The following is a 20,079-nucleotide window of genomic DNA, read 5'->3' as shown; positions in this document are numbered from 1 at the left end:
AAACAGCGTGGTGGAATATGTTCCAAACCTTCTCCTCAAAGGGAGAGGAGGCCTTTAGCCCAGCAGTGGGAATTTACAGGCTGTTGTTGTTGTTGTTTGTCCTTTCTTGGAGTTCAAGTTTGCTTCACACAAAATTTCATCAAATTCGGTTCATTGGTTGGTCGTTAAAAGGCGACATACAGTGTTTATAATATTAGTATAGATCAGCGGTCGGCGACCTTTTGGTAGGCATGGGACACAAGGTTGCAAAATAAACCATAGGCGGGCCGCAGTCATGATATTAACCCTAGAAGCCCGATATACCTACGCATAATTAGTGTTAATTAGTCTTATTATTAAAGAAGAAATATGCTATTGAAAATATAGAGGTATAATGATTCATAGTGAACAACACGACTTAACTACGGAGCGCTCAGATGAACACAGATGATAAATCTAAGTATATTATTGGTGTATTCTGTGACTTATCCAAAGCATTTGATTGCATGAACATTTTTTTAAATATAACGATGTCAATGATAAAGCTCTTAGGACTTAATAGGTATCTATTAATAGAACGAAGTCGTCTAGGTTTGTATAAAGGGCGTTCCACAAGGATCAATATTGAGTTATTTTACATGAATTATCTTTTTTATGTTAAAGGAAGTCAAATGTGTTAAGAAGCAACGGTTAATATCTCGATTTTTTAAATTGGTGTCTCAATTTTTTTGCCTGTAATTTTAAAGTTTCTCGGCAAGTGCCCGGTTTCCCGCTCTTTTTCATATAATTTTAAATTTGAACAATTTTTGTTCTGACGTCAGAACTGTCTAAACTTCTTCCATAATAATGAAATGGTCGACCTCCCTCTCCTCCTAGATCGTCTTATGTAATAAGTGAACGGCCCCTAGGGTTTTGTACAAGCGCGTCTGGGTAGGTACCACCCGCTCATCAGATATTCTACCGCCAAACAACCGTACCCAGTATTGTTGCGTACCGGTTTGAAGGATGAGTGAGCCAGTGTAACTACAGGCACAAGGGACATAACATCTTAGTTCCCAAGGTTGGTGGCGCATTGGTAATATGAGGAATGGTTAATATTTTGACCACTTACCATCAGGTGATCCATATGCTAGTCCGTAAACCGTAATGTAACAAAACACCTTATAAGAAGGCTTTTAAGAAATAATCTTAAAATAATTATTATCTGTTAATACTATCAAATTTCCCATATATAAAGCAAAAATAGTAAAATTAATAAATAAAACAGAGTAATATAAGTAATATTTAATTAAGAACTTCGTGTGTCCGTTTCATGTGTCTGCGAAGCGAGTCTCGCGTAGAAAATGGGCTGTTGCACAGAGAACAAGAGAACTTCTTCTCACCGGTATGAGTTACTCTGTGCCTTGTGACGTCAGACTTCGTGTAAAACAGATTGTGACATATGTCACATTCGTGTTTCTTCTCCTTCATGTGCACATTTTTGACGTGATTATTGCACAAACTCTTCGTTATGAAAACCTTAACGCACAAAGAACACTTGTACTCCGGTTTCGACATGCCATGCTTTTCGACCAAGTGTTGAATTTTAAAATTCTCCTGAAAGAACCGCTCGTCGCAATACGGGCACGGAAACCGTAATTTCCTCTCGTATTTGACGTTGTGCTCGATCCTGTCGTGTCTTTTTTTATCTGTTCGGTTCGGAAACGTCACATCGCATTCGTTACAGTTGAACGTTTTGTGCGATCTCGTTCTGTGTAAGTTTAGAAACACTAAATTTGTAAAGCTCGCGCCGCATATGTGACAGACGTGGTTTTTATAATGTCTGTTAACGTGAACGTTCAAGAGACGAAACTTCCTAAACGTTTCCGGACACAACTGACACTTCAAACCCTCCGTTTGAATTTTGAACGGTATCAACAAATGTTCTTTGATGTCGAATTTGATTTCGTGATTTTTTATCAAATGCTGAAGTAGATCGTCTATTGTGTTTAGTTTCTCTTTGCACTTCTTGCAACTCAGTGAAGATATTTCGACTTTTAGCAATCTGTTTTGTTGTGTTATGATTTTCTTTTCTATATTTTGGATCGAGTGTTCCTTATTTGAATGATCCCTTAATGAACACATGTCCATAAACGGTTGCTTACAGCAAAAGCATGTGTATCGACTTTTGTTCCACTGAAATACGAACATGGTCGAATTCGAGAGGAGTTTAAGTGAGTTTTCTCGTAGAATGGGCCCTCGTCCGCGTCTCTCTGTTATTTTAGTCCAATCCTTTTCACTGTCTGGTATTTCATCTAAAACAAACAATAATACAATTTTACTTACGATACTGGCAACACAAGAACATATAGAATAATAAGAAGTAACTAAAAAAAAAATCTTTTTTTTCTTTGTGACTTTTATTTGTGCAAAAAAGACACAGATTATTTCGAGAAAGTCACGTGCGGATAAAAAAAAACAAAAAACTTTAAAAAGGGCACTTTTGTTTCATTAATGTTATGCATTTATTATTACAGCACCGCCTTGTATCTTATGAGCCAATTGTACGCTTCTTTTATTTAGGCTGTATACATGTTATATATTTATTTGTGCTATAAAAAAAATAAGTACCAGTACCACATGTCAATTTTTTCCTCGTCGATTTCCTAGTCCTATGTTCTAGTTTCCGTTTCCTGTTGTTAACCGCATACTGATCTTTGTCTTCACATTCAATTTCATCCTTAATACTCAGCAAATCTAAAATCGATACAAAAATTGTTACTGCCCGTCCAATATTATAATCTTCGAATAATCTTTATTGTGTATTACAAAATAATATATGAGATTATTTTGAAGGTTTCAGTGACAAGATAGATTAAAAATGAAACAATTTATGTTTGTATAGCTTTTTTATAGGCTAATATACGACACAACTTAGATGTAGCATCGGCAAATTCAATAAAACCGATTACTGCCGATTCACACAACCAATCGAAACAGCTCCCTATCGCGCTATTCGACGCTATTCGTCGCTATAGATTTATGCGTCAGTTCAACCCGAGACAGCGAGTGCATGTAAATCGACGTGTCAAACTGACGAATATATCAGGTCATATGATATTACAAGTTATTACGTTTGTGTAAAAATAAGGTTTAAGAATTTATTCTCAAAAAGACAGATTCACTTACATGAGAACGGTATGATAAATGTAAAAATAACAAAAAATATATTCGCCTTATAGATACTTAGTTAACGGAATAGAATATAGTAAAATAGCTGTGTGTATTTTAATCGCTACAGAAGAGGGTATTCTCTAAAATATATTTTGAACCCGTTAACTGAGCTTACATTTTTTTTATATAAGATGGTAATACAACTATATAACAAATATAGTTGTGCTCCATCGAAAGTTATATTTTTTTTTGTAAATTGGATTCTAATTTTTGGGAGTACTAATAAGCTTGGCCTACGGATGCTACGTTTATTGCTCATAAAGATCATATTCACATGAGAAATAAATATTGATAATTTGGGAGAGCGTACTTAAGTCGGATGTTGTCGGTTTAACGAATTTTACCGATGCTACACCAAGTTGTGTCGTACTATACTCACAAGGCTTAAAATGGACAATGTATAAAGTTTGAAAAAAAAACACAAATATTAAAAGCTTTCTTTCGGTCAAATGCATCATTGGACAAATCATGTATAATTTAGGAGCACATAGAGGACTATTATTAATTAATATTTAAGTCATTTATAAATAAATCTTGTTATGTTTTATTAATAGACAAAAGATGATGATGATGAAACCTCTGTATATTTATTATTTATTTCTAGAGATGTTTACTGAAAAATATCATATTAAAAATTCCATATTTAAATAGCGCGCGAAAACGCAAAAAAAAAAACTTGGACAATATGGCGCTACAATGGGGTCGGTGACGTCACTTTCCTGTATTTTAATCTGTGGTACATATAGTAGGCAAGCAAGGTTAACAAGCAAGTGACTTCATTATAAGCCCAGACAATCAGGAGCGTTTTGTGTCATGTGACAAATATTTAAAATAACGCAATAACTTAATTTATTCAAAACTCCATAAATAAATTTATGGAGTTTTGAATAAATTAAGTTTTATTTTCATATTTCGTTAATAAATAACCATTTTTAAGCTCGTAATAAATATAGATTACAATAATTGACACTTTAATTGTCATATTGTCAAATAGCCTATTGCAAAATTATAATACACATATACAGATAAAATATGGAATTAGTTACCATCATCAAATCGATCACTTTGTTCATTATCCATGGTGTGATCTTCGTCCAACTCTGTTTTAAGTGTCTCCGATTTAATTAAGTCATTCTTCACACTTGCACTGTATTGGAAGCCTAAAATAAAGACTAATTCATTAATATGAAACACTTTTTTAACAATAAATTAATACCATTGCCCACACTGTTTTAAATATTAACAACAAACGAAAAAAAGGAATGCTTGTGTGCAAAAGTAAAACAATTAATGAGTTTATGATTGATAGCACACCTTGGGAATGTAACAATCGCCTGCTGGATATTTCTATTCATATTAAATTGTGTATATAAATATAGGAGAAAAAAAACTCAGCAGAGTTTCTATCACCGGTTCTTCTCAGATCAGGGTGTTTTCTTATCCGAACCGGTGCTACTGTTTTTATTGACCATCAATAAGAAAGTGTAATACTTCTATATTGAATAAAGTTATTTGAATTTGGGTTTGAAAAAAACTTTCCCTTACAACAAAAACTTAGGGAACTGTAGCGTTTTGTCCTTTGTGCCTGTAGTTACTAGATAATGGCTTGATTACATGAAATCAGCATATAAATTAACAAAACATTGCTGTTATACAGTTGAATATATAAAGAAAAGACTGTACCTACCCATATGGGCTTGGTTCGGCTAAATTTTATTTATTGGAAGTCCATCCTTCCAACTAGTTAAACCAATTTAAAATATAATATTATAAAAACTTTAAAATATATAGTAAAGCTACTGCTTTTAAATATACATAAATATTTTTTAATTATATATTTAGATAAGTTGAATGTATAAATCATACCTTTGTCATTATCACTCTGTAATTTAGAAAAGTAAAGAGATAGCTTTTCTTCACTAGCAACCACCATGTTCTTAAATGCTAGTGCAGCTCTCAGCTTCAGAATACAGCTGTCACATATCATTGTACTAATTTCACTGGAATTCTTGTGAATTATCTGTAAATTTTACATTATAATATATATGATTATTTAATCAAAATCAATCAAAATATACTTTATTCAAGTAGGCTTTTACAAGCACTTTTGAATCGTCATTTAACAATTAAGTGAAGCTACCACCGGTTCGGAAAGTAGATTCTACCAAGAACCGGCAAGAAACTCAGTAGTTATTTTTTTTTTAACATTTAAAAAAATACAGTCATGTTAGTTAATACAATTATTTAAATTAATATATCCTGCCTGGAAGTCAACAGGTATTAAAATAATAATTAAAATAATTTCAGTAATAAAATATTACTGAAATACAATTTTAAAAGCAATAATTATGTAGACAAAAATATCAAGATGATTTTCACTATTATTTTCTGAGTACAACAAACTAAGCTATATTTCACTACATTGTAAATATTATCATTTAAATATTTAAAAAAAAAAATCCAAACTTTGGACGAGTGTAATTCCTCCTTCGACCATACTGATAACATTATAAATTAAAAATAAGAAAGGCCGTAAAGCGTTTTAAGCTCAATATTACAACGTACATACATACATTTATATTAAAAGTTTCTTTTAACATATTTTCGTAATTCTCTTTTTGTCCTGAATCGTAGTACTCCCCAGATATACTTTTGAAACAGCCTTCCGAGCGGCAGCAGCGACATATATTTTTAAAATTGCGCTCGAAAGAATACATTTTGCATTAATGTATTTAAATCATTTCTCATTAAATTTCGACTACACTTATTACTTGATTTTCAATCAGTAAACAGCTCTTGACTCTTATAAGGATAATTTGTATACTGTCAAAACAAATGATAAATATTGTCAGGGTTGCTACTGCTATTTTTTTTTAAATAAAAAACTTTGATTTTAAAATTGAAAAATATCAAAAACAAATATTGAGTCTTTATTAAATTATTTTATTGTTGTTGTTGTTTGTTGTTGCTAATTTTGGTTACAAAAAATAAAGCTGTATAAGAGATTTATTAGTGTAACTTTCCGAACGTACATTATGCTGTCAGATAATCTGACTCAGATTGCCACAGATTGCTTTTAGATTCATATAAGGCGGGAGGCAGCGCTCCGGTAGGACCGTAGGAGTAATAGTATTCTGTGGGCAGCGCGAGCTGCGAATTACGGTCAGGCATATCATCGTAATTAAAGTATGTATTTGTTATTAATTAATAAATTATTAAAGGTTTATTAATGTTAGAATTGGGATTTGCAACCTCCTTCTTTGTTGATTTCTTCTTAATAACTTTTTTAAAACGTAATTTGAGTTTTTGTTTTATGATTAACTTAAATTGTGCATGGGAAAGTCCAAATGTAGTCGTTCTCGTAGTCGTTAAATCCATAGTTCGCGAATCGCGTTCTAGAAATATTTCTAATAACTCAGAATAGGCTATTTGACTGGTTTTTAAAATCCATTTAATATTATAAATAGAGGTTAAGGAACCCAGTAAAAGTTGTTTTTTTATTTCTAGTACATATTATTTGCCGAAAAATATCACATTAAAATTTCATATTTAAATAGCACTCGAAAACGCTACTTGTGGCGCCAATGTGGCGCATCAAAGGGGTCGGTGACGCCACTGTATTTTAATCTGTGGTACATATAGTAGGCAAGCTAGGTTAACAAGGAAGTGACTTCATCATAAGCCCGGCCAATAACGAGCGTTTTGTGTCACGTGACAAACGTTTAAAAAAATGCAATTTTATTTATGGATCTCTGAATAAATTAAGTATTATTTTCAACTTTTGTAAGTAAATAACCATTTTTAAGCTCATAATATATAAAAGTAAAGAAAAAGTAAAGTAACATTATATTCCTTACAATTAGGTACCTTGACGACGAATATAAAAAATACATTGGTAAAAAAGGCGTATTATTCGATACAAGATTTTGTAGATGATAAAAAGGCGTGGAATTAATACCTGTTGACTTCCAGGCAGGATGTATTAATTCAAATAGTTGTATTAATTAACATGACTTTGTATTTTTTAAATGTTGAAAGAGAGTAACTACTGAGTTTCTTGCCTACAGCTCCCAAAAATGTTAGGAACCATTATTAATTATTTTAAATAAAACATGACGTATGTCCACGTCCGTTTATTTGTACAAATAATCAAATAATCACAACATGGATCTGAGCTTCTTCCTGTCGACTTTGAGTCCGACGCCTCGCGGCAGTTGGTCTATGAAACGCACTCCGCCCGCCAGTTGCATCACATTATGGGCTACCTGCAATAAAAAATACATCATAAAGCTAAAAAATCTCGTAGACGTATCTTGTGAATTATAATCCAAAATCTTTACTTGGTGGCAGTGCAAGTCCGCCTGAGTAGGTACCACCCACTCATCAAATATTCTAACAGTATTTGGTATCGTTGTGTTCCGGTTTGAAGGGTGAGTGAGCCAGTGTAACTACAGGCACTAGGGACATAACATCTTAGTTCCCAATTAATTTATTTATTTATTTATTATTAAAGAACGTTCACAGTGGCGTGCTAATGGGCTGATTGACTGATTGACAGCGCCATTGTCTATGGGCGGTGGTGACCACTTACCATCAGGTTGCCCATATGCTCGTTCAACCAATAGCAAAAAAAATAATAATCTTTGGTACACCAAAAATTTCAAATAAAAAATCCAGTTTTATTGTACAAGGTGTTATATTTAATTTTACGTGTTAGGAAATTAAGTAATTGCTTTTTAATTTATTTATAATTGGTAATTGGACTTAATGGTGAGCGGTAACTACCACATTGGCCACCCATCACGATGTCACCCTCAAATGCGTCTCTGAAACTCCACTTGCTTACGTTTTTGTATATATACTGACACAGTTTTAAATAAGATACATTCCGATGCAAGTATACCTGATGGCAGACCCTGAAAACGCAAAACGCTGCTGGCGATACCTGAATAACTGATGACGTTTTCATTTTAAAAATAATTTGTTTTTTAAAATGTAACCGTATTCCTAAATAGAGGGAACAACGAAACTATGACGGCAAAATATCACATAAATGTTACCAGAGTCGGATTTAAAGGTCTGGAGGCCCCTGGGCCACACAGCATTGAGGGCCCTAGACAAACAGAAGCGTGAACACCCTAATAATTATATTATTATGAATTAATTAGGTTTTTTATTTCGATCAGTGAGCTATGATTTATTTACTTGTATCAGTAACTTTTAAAATATTAAGTAGCAACATTATTATAATTTGACTAAGTATATCTCTGAAAACTGACGTGGCCCCTTCGTGTGGAGGCCCCAGGGCAGTTGCCCCGGTTGCCCTCCCCTAAATACGGCCCTGAATATTACGAAAGCGCTTGAACACTCACGTTTTTATCGAAAAAGTCTTTGAGCTCCTGTTCGGTGGCTCGGGCACCAGGTCTCAGCACGACGAAGGCGGTCGGCAGCTCCTGCAAGTCCTCGTGCGGTGCGCCCACCACGCCGACTTCGTGCACCGAGGGATGCTGCAGCAACACCGCCTCCAGCTCAGACGGAGACACCTAGTGAAAACAACACCTTAAGAATCATACAATAATGAGAAAGCATTTTGAAATCAGTATACACGTTCTTTTATAAAACATTACATTACATTGTCTCGAGTCCGGGTATTTGTGGTTCCGTCGTTACTTCTGACTTTCCACATCACAAGTGTTTCAGCTACTTACATTGGGATCGGAGTTTAAGCGATGTTATCCTATATTATTATTATATATTTTAAATATTTCTCATATGGACAATTTACTACTTTTCACTGATGTATTCTTTACAGACGTTATTGCAGTCTATTAATTAATGTATATATGTTTATTTTATATATAGATAGTATATTAATTACTGAATAAAATAAAATGCTAATTTACCGTACAGCTGTTGTATTTGATTATGTCCTTTATCCGGTCCACGACGTACACGTAGTGGTCTTCGTCGTAGTAGCCCAAGTCGCCGGTCTTAAAGAAACCTTCTTCGTCCATATAGTCGACATTCCCGCCTATGTAACCTGCAAATATTATCTTATGTTAAAGTTATAAAATAACTTTCTCAATACAATTTTTTCTTGGTGGTAGGGCTTTGTCCAAGCCCGCCTGGGTACTTACCACCCACTCATCGGGTATTCTAGCGCTGAACGACAGTACTCATTATTGTTGTGTTCCGGTTTTAAGGGTGAGTGAGCCAGTGTGACTACAGGCACAAGGGACAGAGCATCTTAGTTCCCAAGGTTGGTAGCGCGTTGACGATGAATTAGTTAATATTTCTTACCATCATTGTGAACGTGTGGCCGTGACTATTTACCATCAGATGGACCATTAAGACTGACTGACGTCACAATGAACGCCCAGTGCTGGTCATGAATGGGTGTCTCACCTCGCAGCATTGAAGGAGACTTGCAGCAAATCTCTCCCCGCTGGTTCGGCCCCAGGGGCTCTCTCGTCTGCACGTCTACGATCTGCATGCACGTAATATTCGCTAAGTATTGACTATAATCCCGGAAAAGGAAATTTTCTTAGACATACCACTATGTTAGTTCTAATAAATAATTTGAATGTTCATCATCAAATTTGGTGACACAGATGTTGTGAGTAACAACTTGTTTTTTGTTTAAGTTCTCAAAGAGTACTTATTATCACGGTTGCCAATGCCTATTCACGTAATTCCCCAAAATCGTGGAAAATGACCCAATTCCCCCACACAGAAATAAAGGGAAAAACATGGTATTTGATGTCTTTTTTCGTGTTGACTTTTTTTAAATTATTATGCGTCTCTACTAAGGAAACTATCTCGTCTATGTAGTCCTTTACTATACACAAACTAAGGATGTCCTTTAATGACCAAGTATTTGCTAACATGCTAACTAATAATCGACTACAATTTAAATTTCCATACTAACAAAACATCGGCTAAAGAATCAACTACCGATCGTTTTGGTATAACATAAAATTCCCCTCGTTTTCCCCGCACAGTGACAATCCCCACACCAATATTCCATCGACTTGCGATTCCCCGCATTTTGGGGAATTCCCCACACATTGGAAACTTATATTCCTAACAATTAGGTACCTTGACAACGAATATGTTCCGCACGCCGCCAACGCTGCCCGCGCGGTGACCGAGCTTGGAGGATATAGAATTACAAATGCAGCCGACCTCCGTCATTCCATAATACTGACTCGCTGATTGAACACTCGGTATTCTGAAATGGACGAAATGTATCCTCAATAGTAAAGTAACAGCCCGTAAATTTCCCATTGCTGGGCTAATGGCCTCCTCTCCCATTAAGGAGAGGGCTCGGAACATATTTCACCACACTGTTCCAATGCGGGTTTTTGGAATGCACATGTGGAACAATTTCGTTGGAATTAGACACATGCAGGTTTCTTCACGATGTTTTCCTTCAACGCCGAGTATGAGAAGAATTATTAACACAAATTAAGCACATATACATATATAGCGGTGCTTGTCTGGGTTTGAAACCGAAATCATCGGTTAAAATGCACGCGATCTAACCACTGGGCCATCGATACGATCCGCAATGCTTTGTATTGTTGCGTTCCGGTTTTGAATGGTGAGTGAGCCAGTAACTCGGGTTCCTTCAACCTTACGGGCCGGCATGGTAGTATAGTGCCGTCAATCCCTCCTGACGGTTCTGCCAATCTCGGCGTTCGTACTCCACGACCACTTACCATTAGTTGGAATGGAGTCATACGCCGATACGATGATGTAAATAAATAATATTTGATATCGGTATTTCGATTATAAGCAAATCGCAAAACTACCTGACAGTTCTTACCTCTCTTTAAAAGTGTCTAAGACGCTCTCGTTGCAGATCGTTCCACAGACAAATATTTTCCGCAACGAGCTGGTGTCGTACTTAACGATATCCTTCACCGCATTGATAGCGGCGATCACCGTGGGCAATGTCGGTATAATTTCAATCTGTATTTGTGACAACAAAAGGTTAAAAAGAATTAAACACTATTCGTAATCCGACACACCTGTCCACCTCTTTCTACTTGGTGGTAGGGCTTCGTACAAGCCCGTCTGAATAGGTACCACCCATACATCAGACATTCTAGCGTGAAAGCGTCGTACTCAGTATTGTTTTGTTCCGCTTTGAAACGTGAGTGAGCCAGTGTAACTAATGGCACAAAGTACATGATAAGGTTGGGCATTGGTGATGTAAGGAATGGTTAATATTCCTTACAGCGCCATTGTCTAGTGGTAGTGACCATTTACCATCAGATGGCCAATTTGCTCATTTCATATGTTCATTAACCGTATCCGAAATTCACTTAAAAAGAATATATTAATGTTTGACTTTAATTATTGACCATTGTCTACCTCGAAACTGGACTCACATCATGAAGAATTCCTTACTAATCTGTTCCCTCTTGGCACAAATAAAGGCCATAAAAAAAGACGAATTCCTTTAAATATTCACGATTACCTTATTGGCACAAATAAAGGCCATAAAAAAGATGAATTCCATTAAATATTCACGATTACCTTATTGTAATCTATAATAATTGCCTGTAAATTTCCCACTGCTGGGCTGAGGCCTCCTCTCCTATTCAGGACAGGATTGGAACATACTCCACAACGCTATTAGAATGCGGGTTAGTGGAATGCACGTGTGGCATAATTGCGATGAAATTAAGCACGTATATTTAGTGTTGCCTGGGTTTGAACTCGAAATCATCGGTTAAGATGCACGCGTTCTGACCACTGGGCCATCTCAGCTCACGATCACGATTACCTTGTACTCTTGCGTAATTTCAAGTATTTCTTTCGCATCTGGATTGACGCTTGAGACTACAGTCGCACCCCCTTGCAGGTAAGAGAACAACGTAATTATCCCATAAGAATTCGACCAGTCGATCGATCCTAGAACCACCGCGCCTTCTTCTAATCTGAAACAGATATTGATTATATATATATATACATATATATATATATATATATATATATATATATATATATATATATATATATGTGGCGGATTTATAAATTAGCCATTAGAATTTAGCCTGTCATTAGAAAACAATTGGATGATTGCGGGCATTGTAAAGAAATGTAGAAAGATTGGAACATTATTGTAAAACGTGATTTTATTTTGTAATTCGAATAATACCGAATGAATGATTGAACATGATCATGAACTGGTTCTACCAGTCAACCTTTGACCTTGAATCGTCACGAATAATCCAATCAATTATATATTTGTCTTAAATGACATTTGAGTATCGCCATGTTTGATTTTGACTACTATGAATAATTTTCAAAGACGCATAGCGAATTTGTATAGATCTAACTGTTTACCGGATTGAAGGATCCATGGCGGAACACAAGAAGTTGTAATGCGTGTACTGAACGCCCTTCGGCATGCCAGTCGTGCCAGAAGAGAACAGAACGATGGCCACGTCCTCGCAGCCCGACACCGGAGTCGGCTCGAAGTCCTCAACGCTCGCGTGCTGGCTCAGGAAGTCTTTGAAATGCGTGGCGCCCTCCACGGGTCCGTCGAGCACGATGGTCGTCTCCACTTCCGTGAACGTTTCGATGCTGTCCTTGTTCTCTTGGTATTTGGAGGACGGACAAAATAGCACTTTACACTTCGCTGATTTTAATCTGTGCAATAGTGACACTGAAAATATTAGAGATATAAAATTTTGAACACTGTCGTCTTAGCATACTTGTAACTTTGTGGTAGGTCTTTGGGCAACATTTGGCAATTGGCGGATATTTGGCATAAATGCCAAAATAAATACAATCAGCATCAAAAAAAAGTAAAGTAACAGCCTGTAGATTTTCCACTGCTGGGATAAGGCCTCCTCTTCCATTAAGTTCCAATGTGGGTTGGTGGAATGCACATCTACCAGAATTTCGATGAAATTACAATTAGACACATGCATCGAGCACGAGATCAATTACAAACACAAATTAAGCACATATATATAGTGGTGCTTGCCTGGATTCGAACCCACAATCATCAGTTAAAATGTACGCGTTCTAAACATTGGGCCATCTGAGCTCTAAAATCGTAAAATTGCCACTCAATTGGGTACAAAGTTACCAGAACAGATTTGCAGAGTCCAATTTGATCGGACTTATTAACTGGTCCAATTAAAGTATGGTTTGTGGCAAGTGGATTGTGACTTACATCCTGTACAGGTACCATTGACGTTAACGAGCACAGCTCCAATTAACAAGGTACCAAAACCAATGGCTATATATTCCTTCCTATTCGGGCTGCAAATGGCAACCATGTCTCCCTTTTTAACGCCTATGTGAGCGAGTGAGAGAGCGATATCGACAGACTGTTGAGCGATCTCGTTATATGTCGTACGTTCGTTCGTTGCTGCGTCAATCTAAAAAATATATAAATACATTCTTACAAACTGCAATATTTTGTAACGCTGTATGGTAGGGGTCACTCCCAGTTGACGAAATTTGAAATTAAAAAAAAAAATTTTTTTTTTAGTTGCACAATATTAATGTTCAATACTGAAATGAATGTCGTAACATTCATTGATATGTTTCATAATATATAAATTACTAACCTACATAATTTTTAAATATTAACAGAAAAGCAATGATATTCTAAAAAAAGTGTGCCGCGCCCCGAACCGTTTATTTTACATTTCGTTACAAGTAAAAAGGATAGCTTGATAAAAACAATAAGTAAAAGGAATAACTATATGCTTTAATTACGCAAAACGTATTACTACATAATTATGATGTGTTATAACGTATTACTGGCATAATTATGGTGAACACGACTCAAGGCAAACGTCCCAATTAGGACGTTTTCTAGTCTTCACTTTTTGATTCTTCACTTCGCGTTAATGACATATCTGTTTACTAGAACATTGCAGAAAAGACTATTTTTTAAATTTTATCATATATAATAAAAGGCAACTCTTTTCAATATAGTTTAAAGCTGGTTTTATACGTTATTTTTTTTTTAGATTTAATGCAAAAAACGTATTCCGAAAATCGGAATTTATTATTTCTAAAAGCACAATGTTGGTCATGAGTGTATCGATGCCATTGATTTGGATATTTCATAAATTGTATTTTTAGAAGCAGAAGTAGGAATAACTAAAATTAAAAAAAAAACAAATAGGCTATATCTACAACAATGACCTTTAAATTATAATAACAATTAATATATTATCACAAAAGAAAAACATTCTACAACTCAAATAATCATCAATAATCACATTACAACGTGGCAATCATAATGGCGATTCAAATATGTCCGCCGCAAAACTCCCGCCTTTTTCCGCCCGACAAAGATGACATTTTTAATTTATTTTATTTTGTAACACAACACAGACTTTTAGAAATATCGAATTCTATTCACTTTTATTTCAAATAGAATTTTATGCAATTTTATTTCGTGCGCCAAAGAGTAGAATATCTTTAATTTGAAAAGTATGAATGTAAGGCGCGAGGCCCTTTGCACGTAGCCCTGGGTAGTGGCGCACACTTCTGGACGAGGTGACTCAGTTAGAAAGCGTGCATCTTAACCGATTATTGTTTAAATCCCAGGGTAACTCAATTATACAGACAGAACATTTTTAACTTTGCCGTTTCGTAAATTCAAATCGTTTGTAAAAATACATTGGTAAAGAAAGCATATTACTCGGTACAAGATTTTATAGATTACAAAAAAGCGTGGAGTTAATACCTGTTGACTTCCAGGCAGGATACATTACATACATAAATAATTGTATTGAACTAATACGACTATATATTTTTTTAATATTGAAAAAGAGTAACTACTGAGTTTCTTGGCGGATCTTTTCGGTAGAATTATTTCCGAACCGGAGGTAACTTAATTGTAAAATGACGATTCAAAAGTGCCTGTAGAAGCCTGCTTGATTAAAGTTTATTTTGAAAAAATATACAAATATACTCACAACGGCAATCCGCTCACCAAATGTTTTAATTTTATTCATCATATAGTCCCCGAGGTGTAAGCGAGGCGTTATATTAAACTCGCTGTCGTAACTGCCGTACAGATACAGTTTATTCTTCAACATATTTACAAATATATAAAACCTCCTTCGTGTCTCCCGTCCCTGAATCTATGCCGTATTGATGCGAAGTCCACTCTTCACTATATATAGCTAGAAAATAGCATAAATATTTGTTATCTATGCAAATTTATTTTTATTTTGTAAATAGTTTAATTATCTTTATCGTTGTTTTATTAAACAGGGAATGTTAAATAGAATAGAATTAGGATTAGTAGACAAGCTGGAGCAAAATAAGATCTAAATATTCGTGTTATATATCAAATTACTTTTTTGTTCAATTTGCAGTCCATTTACCTTGAAGTAGTGGTGCAAAAAGTTTAATCAAAAGTATAACACCTCGCCTCATTGCCTCCACTGGTGACAGGAGGGCTGGTTCGTTCGCCCAGAGGATCGGAATTGCGCTTCAACGGGGAAACGCTGCTAGCATTCTTGCCACCATTGCACGCGGTCAAGATTTATACAGTAGCTAGTTTTAGTTCATATTTGTATATATTTAAGCATAAAATGCTATTAATTCTTATGTCAATAAATGAATATATGCTTTATTTCACTAACACTTAATCAAAATCAAAATAAACTTTATTCAAGTAGGCTTTTACAAGCACCTTTGAATCGTCATTTTACAATTAAGTGAAGGAACCACCGGTTCGGAAAGTTGATTCTACCGAGAAGAACCGACAAAAAAATCAGTAGTTACTCTTTTTCAAATGTTTTTTTTTTAAATGTTTTAAAAAATACAAAGTCATGTTAGTTAATACAATTATTGAAATTAATATATACTGCTTGGAAGTCAACAGGTATTAACTCCACGCTTTTTTATCATCTATAAAATGTTACATAATACCTAAGGATTGACATTTAAAGTTGAATGAATGCAACAGGCGCCCTTATCGTTAATACAGCGATCTCTTCTCAGCAACCTTTGGGCAGGGGTCGGGCTGTGAAATAAATTTGGAAAGGGGTACAATAATTTTGATAAATTATTTAATTTATGCTAGCTGCGCCTTGTACGCGTTTGAATTCAACAAAAAATATATATCGTAGCCTAATTTAGTCCCTATTATATAAGTTATGTGCCAGTAAAAGTTCCGTCAAAATCGAGCCGTTCCAGAGATTAGCCGGAACAGACAGACAGACAAACAAAAAGTGTAATAAAAATTATTTTGGAATATGTATTGTATTGAGTAAAAAAGGACTATTTTAATATTACAAACAGACACTCCAATTTTATTATACTTATGTATAGCTAATAATACAAATAATACGCATAACTATAAATATAAATAAATTTTATACCATATTTTCTTAAATAGAAATTTATACAAATATAGAAACACCGGTATCCTCATATATTTGTACGAACTGTCAGGATTACAGAGAGGCGTGATTATTTTACTCCTTTGCTGAGTTATAAATACGAAGAATTTTGATAAAAAAAGTTTATTGTGTTACATATTTAATCTATCACAGGTTAGAAACCAAAACTTGGTGGTAGGGCTTTGTGCAAGCCCGTCTGGGAAGTACCACCTACTCACCAGTTATTCTACCGCCAAACAACAGTACTCAGTATTGTTGTGTTTCGGTTTGAAGGGTGAGTGAGCCGGTGTAACTACAGGCACAAGGAACATAAAATCTTAGTTCCCAAGGTTGGTGGCTTACATTGACGATGTAAGGAATAGTTAATATTTCTCACAGCGTCATTGTATATAGGTGATGGTGACCACTTACCATCAGGTGGCCCATATGCTCGTCCGCCAACCTATACCATAAAAGAAAGAAACCTACTAAATTTCTAGTTAGAACCAATACTTTAGATAGGCGAACACGCTCGCTTTACAAAAAAATAAAAAGTAACCACAATCTATTCTAATTTTCTAAATAAAATAGATAGCTTAATTAAGTAATCAATGTTTTTTAGAGTTATTGTAATTTAATTAAATACGCAGATTAAAATGTAAATTGTCGATTAGCTAATTTACTTTTTGTTTTCAAAATGAGCTGAGACGGCCCAGTGTACGCGTACATCTTAACCGATGATTTCGGGTCCAAACCTTGGCAAGCACCACTATATATATGTCCTTAATTTGTGTTTATAATTCATCTCGTGCTCGGCGGTGAAAGAAAACATCGTGAGGAAACCTGCATGTGTCTAATTTCATCGAAATTCTGCCACATGTGCATTCCACCAATCCGCATTGGAACAGCGTGGTGGAATGTGTTCCAAACCCTCTAATGGGAGAGGCCTTAACCCAGCAGTGGGAAATGTACAGGCTGTTACTTCACACTGACTAGGCTGAGTTAACACTGTTACATCGTGATTGGCAGGTTAAGAAAGCGGAATTCATTCGGCTGACCAATTGAATGACGGGACACATTATGAGGTGAAAGGAGGAAAGAAATGAAAAAAATAGAAGATAGTGTTCTTGTCAAAAATAAATATGTAACCTTTTTCGTTCCCGCAAAAACGGTGGCAGTCATTTTGGTGACGTCAGACCAATAAAAAAAAACAGTTGTGTATGTATTCGTGGTTTGTTTTTTAAAAATTAAATGAACATTTTTTAATGTGAATTAATTTCATCCATCCATCCATCCATCAGCCCATTTCCGTCCACTGCTGGACATAGGCCTCTTCCATTGCACGCCGCTGAGATCGTTCTTGGGCAACTCGCATCCAGCTCCTGCCAGCCGTCTTGCGTAAGTCGTCTCACCACCGTGCCCGAGGACGTCCTACACTACGTTTGCCGAGACGCGGTTATTTTTTATTTTTATTGGTGATTAATTTGTGCTTTCGTAATTCGTAATCTGGTGTAAGTGTATGTAGTGTACACAGATCTGTAATAATATAATAATTATTATTGGACTTATATTGTACTAGCTGTAGCCCGCGGCTTTGCACACGTGGAAATTATATAAATAACTTAACAGACTAATTAAAATATTACGTCAATTTAAGACCATTTTGTAAAGAACATTTGTGGTTCAACTTTCGCGGGCTAGATCCACCAGACTGCTCGTAAAGCTCATTCTCGACCAGGCTATTAATTTTCCAGGCGAAAACCACTCTTCTCTTAGTTTTACTGCGGCCATTTTACAGATTTGACCTTATGCTTTATTAATTGACTTTACGAGTAGGTGTAAAATGTTATGTCTTGAACTTAAAAGGTATTCTGAAGGTATCAGTGATATTCGTTGGATTTGCACTGTTTGTCAACATCCACCTATTATCCAGTGATAACTGTAGCCCCTATGACATTACGATGGAGTGCCGTAACTATTATTCCGGTATCATTACATAATTTTAGAGGTCTTAAATCCATTAGTAACATTATTGGAACGACAATCTTATAACTTAAAAAATGATCTCAAGAATAATCTATATACGAAATTTAAACCTCTATTTCAACCCTTAGAAGCAGAATATCCAATAATCCTGACATACTATACGTGCTTATTTCTAACCAGTATCCCAAAAGTAAAGTTTTATCTTTCTGCAAAAAAAAGTATATAACTCTGGTGCCATATAAGAACGCAATCTACGTTATATAGTTAGTTGAAAAAAATATGTGTTCTTAGTTTAAAAACAATTTGAACTGATATGTAAGCTTGTATAAATTTTATTCTTACAATATACGTCGTTGCATTTTCTATGTAATCGTTTTTTATTTATTTCCACCGAAAAATCAACATGGTAGCAGAGCGTGGTTGATTGATACTTATGGAAATAAAGTAAACAAACGCAGTAAAACTAAAAAAACCGGCCGGCGTGTATTGTCCGTCGTACATTTTGTGGTCAGATATTCACGTAAAAATTATAAATACGAATAGAAGATGTCGAATTCAGGTTACAGTCCATTCCACATCGACAAACTTGCTGGAAGAGATAATTATGCTAGTTGGAAGTTTGCAGACCAAGCATATTTTTAACTTAATGATTTATGGAGTTGTGTCACCGGTACTAATACAGATCGAAGTAAAGAAACCAAGGCAAAATCTAAATTGATTTTATTCCTGGACCCTGGATCATTTATGTACATGTTCAGAATGCAACAACATATAAAGAAGTCTGGAAGAGTTTAAAACAGGCTTTCGATGACAGCGGGTTGTACAGGAGAGTAGCCTTGTTGAGATTTGATTTGATAACCAAAGAGAACCAACCTACGCAGTGTCGGATTTACCAATAGGCTAAGTAAGCTGGAGCCTAGGGCGGCAGATTTAGAGGGGCGGTAAATTTAGCCCAAATTTGTTATTATCTTACAGAAATAAAAAAAAAAAACTTATAGTTATATGTATACTAATTACCTTCGTAATCCTTATAATCGTCACTACATAGTGGGTTGGAAAAATAATCTACTAACTGACAGATATATCATCTAGTTTATAATCACACTAATAACGGGAAAAGCCTATGTAATGAGGACGATGGAACACAAATCAATTATATTGCAAAACAACCGTAGGGGCGGCAAAATTATTATTAGCCTACTAGCCTACTAGTGGCAGTTTTGTAAATCCGCCACTGAACCTACGTGTTTGCTTTTACAGATGTAATTATGTATATAATAATGATATAAATAATATTCATAAATTTCAGCCTGGCTGAAACAACATAATTTTTTGTAATTTAAATATTTTAAGATATCAAAAGGGCAAACTTGCTGCTATCAATTTTTGAAAGTCGATTTTTATGCTTTTCGACTCCATGGCACTCTCCAAGGTACCCTCGATGGGAATAGTGAACCTCCATTTCACCAACAGCAGGTGAAGCTGTATACCTTTATACTATCAGTAATATGGAGCTTGCTACTAT

The 20,079-nt window shown here is 35.2% G+C and overlaps 2 protein-coding genes across 3 annotated transcripts; both read right to left on the bottom strand.

Annotated features, from left to right (window-relative positions):
- Positions 1-1,251: 1,251 nt before the first annotated feature.
- Positions 1,252-6,004, bottom strand: LOC124541444 (zinc finger protein 33B-like). 2 transcript variants are annotated; one of them, XM_047119330.1, is made up of 5 exons: positions 5,766-6,004; positions 5,059-5,212; positions 4,239-4,352; positions 2,590-2,715; positions 1,252-2,273 (listed from the first exon to the last, which is right to left on the bottom strand). In XM_047119330.1, the coding sequence occupies exons 1-5, from the start codon at positions 5,907-5,909 to the stop codon at positions 1,264-1,266; spliced, it is 1,548 nt and encodes a 515-aa protein (XP_046975286.1). In that variant the 5' UTR covers positions 5,910-6,004; the 3' UTR covers positions 1,252-1,263. The 2 variants fall into 2 exon arrangements, with proteins under 2 accessions (XP_046975286.1, XP_046975287.1); XM_047119331.1 differs by having other exon boundaries at positions 5,762-5,979.
- Positions 6,005-7,349: 1,345 nt separating this feature from the next.
- LOC124541486 (4-coumarate--CoA ligase 1-like) lies at positions 7,350-13,989 on the bottom strand. Its single transcript, XM_047119402.1, has 10 exons — positions 13,984-13,989; positions 13,388-13,595; positions 12,550-12,871; positions 11,987-12,140; positions 11,021-11,166; positions 10,291-10,423; positions 9,526-9,679; positions 9,096-9,232; positions 8,565-8,735; positions 7,350-7,457 (listed from the first exon to the last, which is right to left on the bottom strand). The coding sequence occupies exons 1-10, from the start codon at positions 13,987-13,989 to the stop codon at positions 7,350-7,352; spliced, it is 1,539 nt and encodes a 512-aa protein (XP_046975358.1).
- Between the last annotated feature and the right edge of the window lie 6,090 nt (positions 13,990-20,079).

This window comes from Vanessa cardui, chromosome 28, assembly GCF_905220365.1.
Source record: "Vanessa cardui chromosome 28, ilVanCard2.1, whole genome shotgun sequence".
Classification (NCBI taxonomy): domain Eukaryota; kingdom Metazoa; phylum Arthropoda; class Insecta; order Lepidoptera; family Nymphalidae; genus Vanessa; species Vanessa cardui.
Note: the sequence above shows the minus strand (reverse complement) of the source record. Positions and strands in the feature narration are given on the sequence as shown.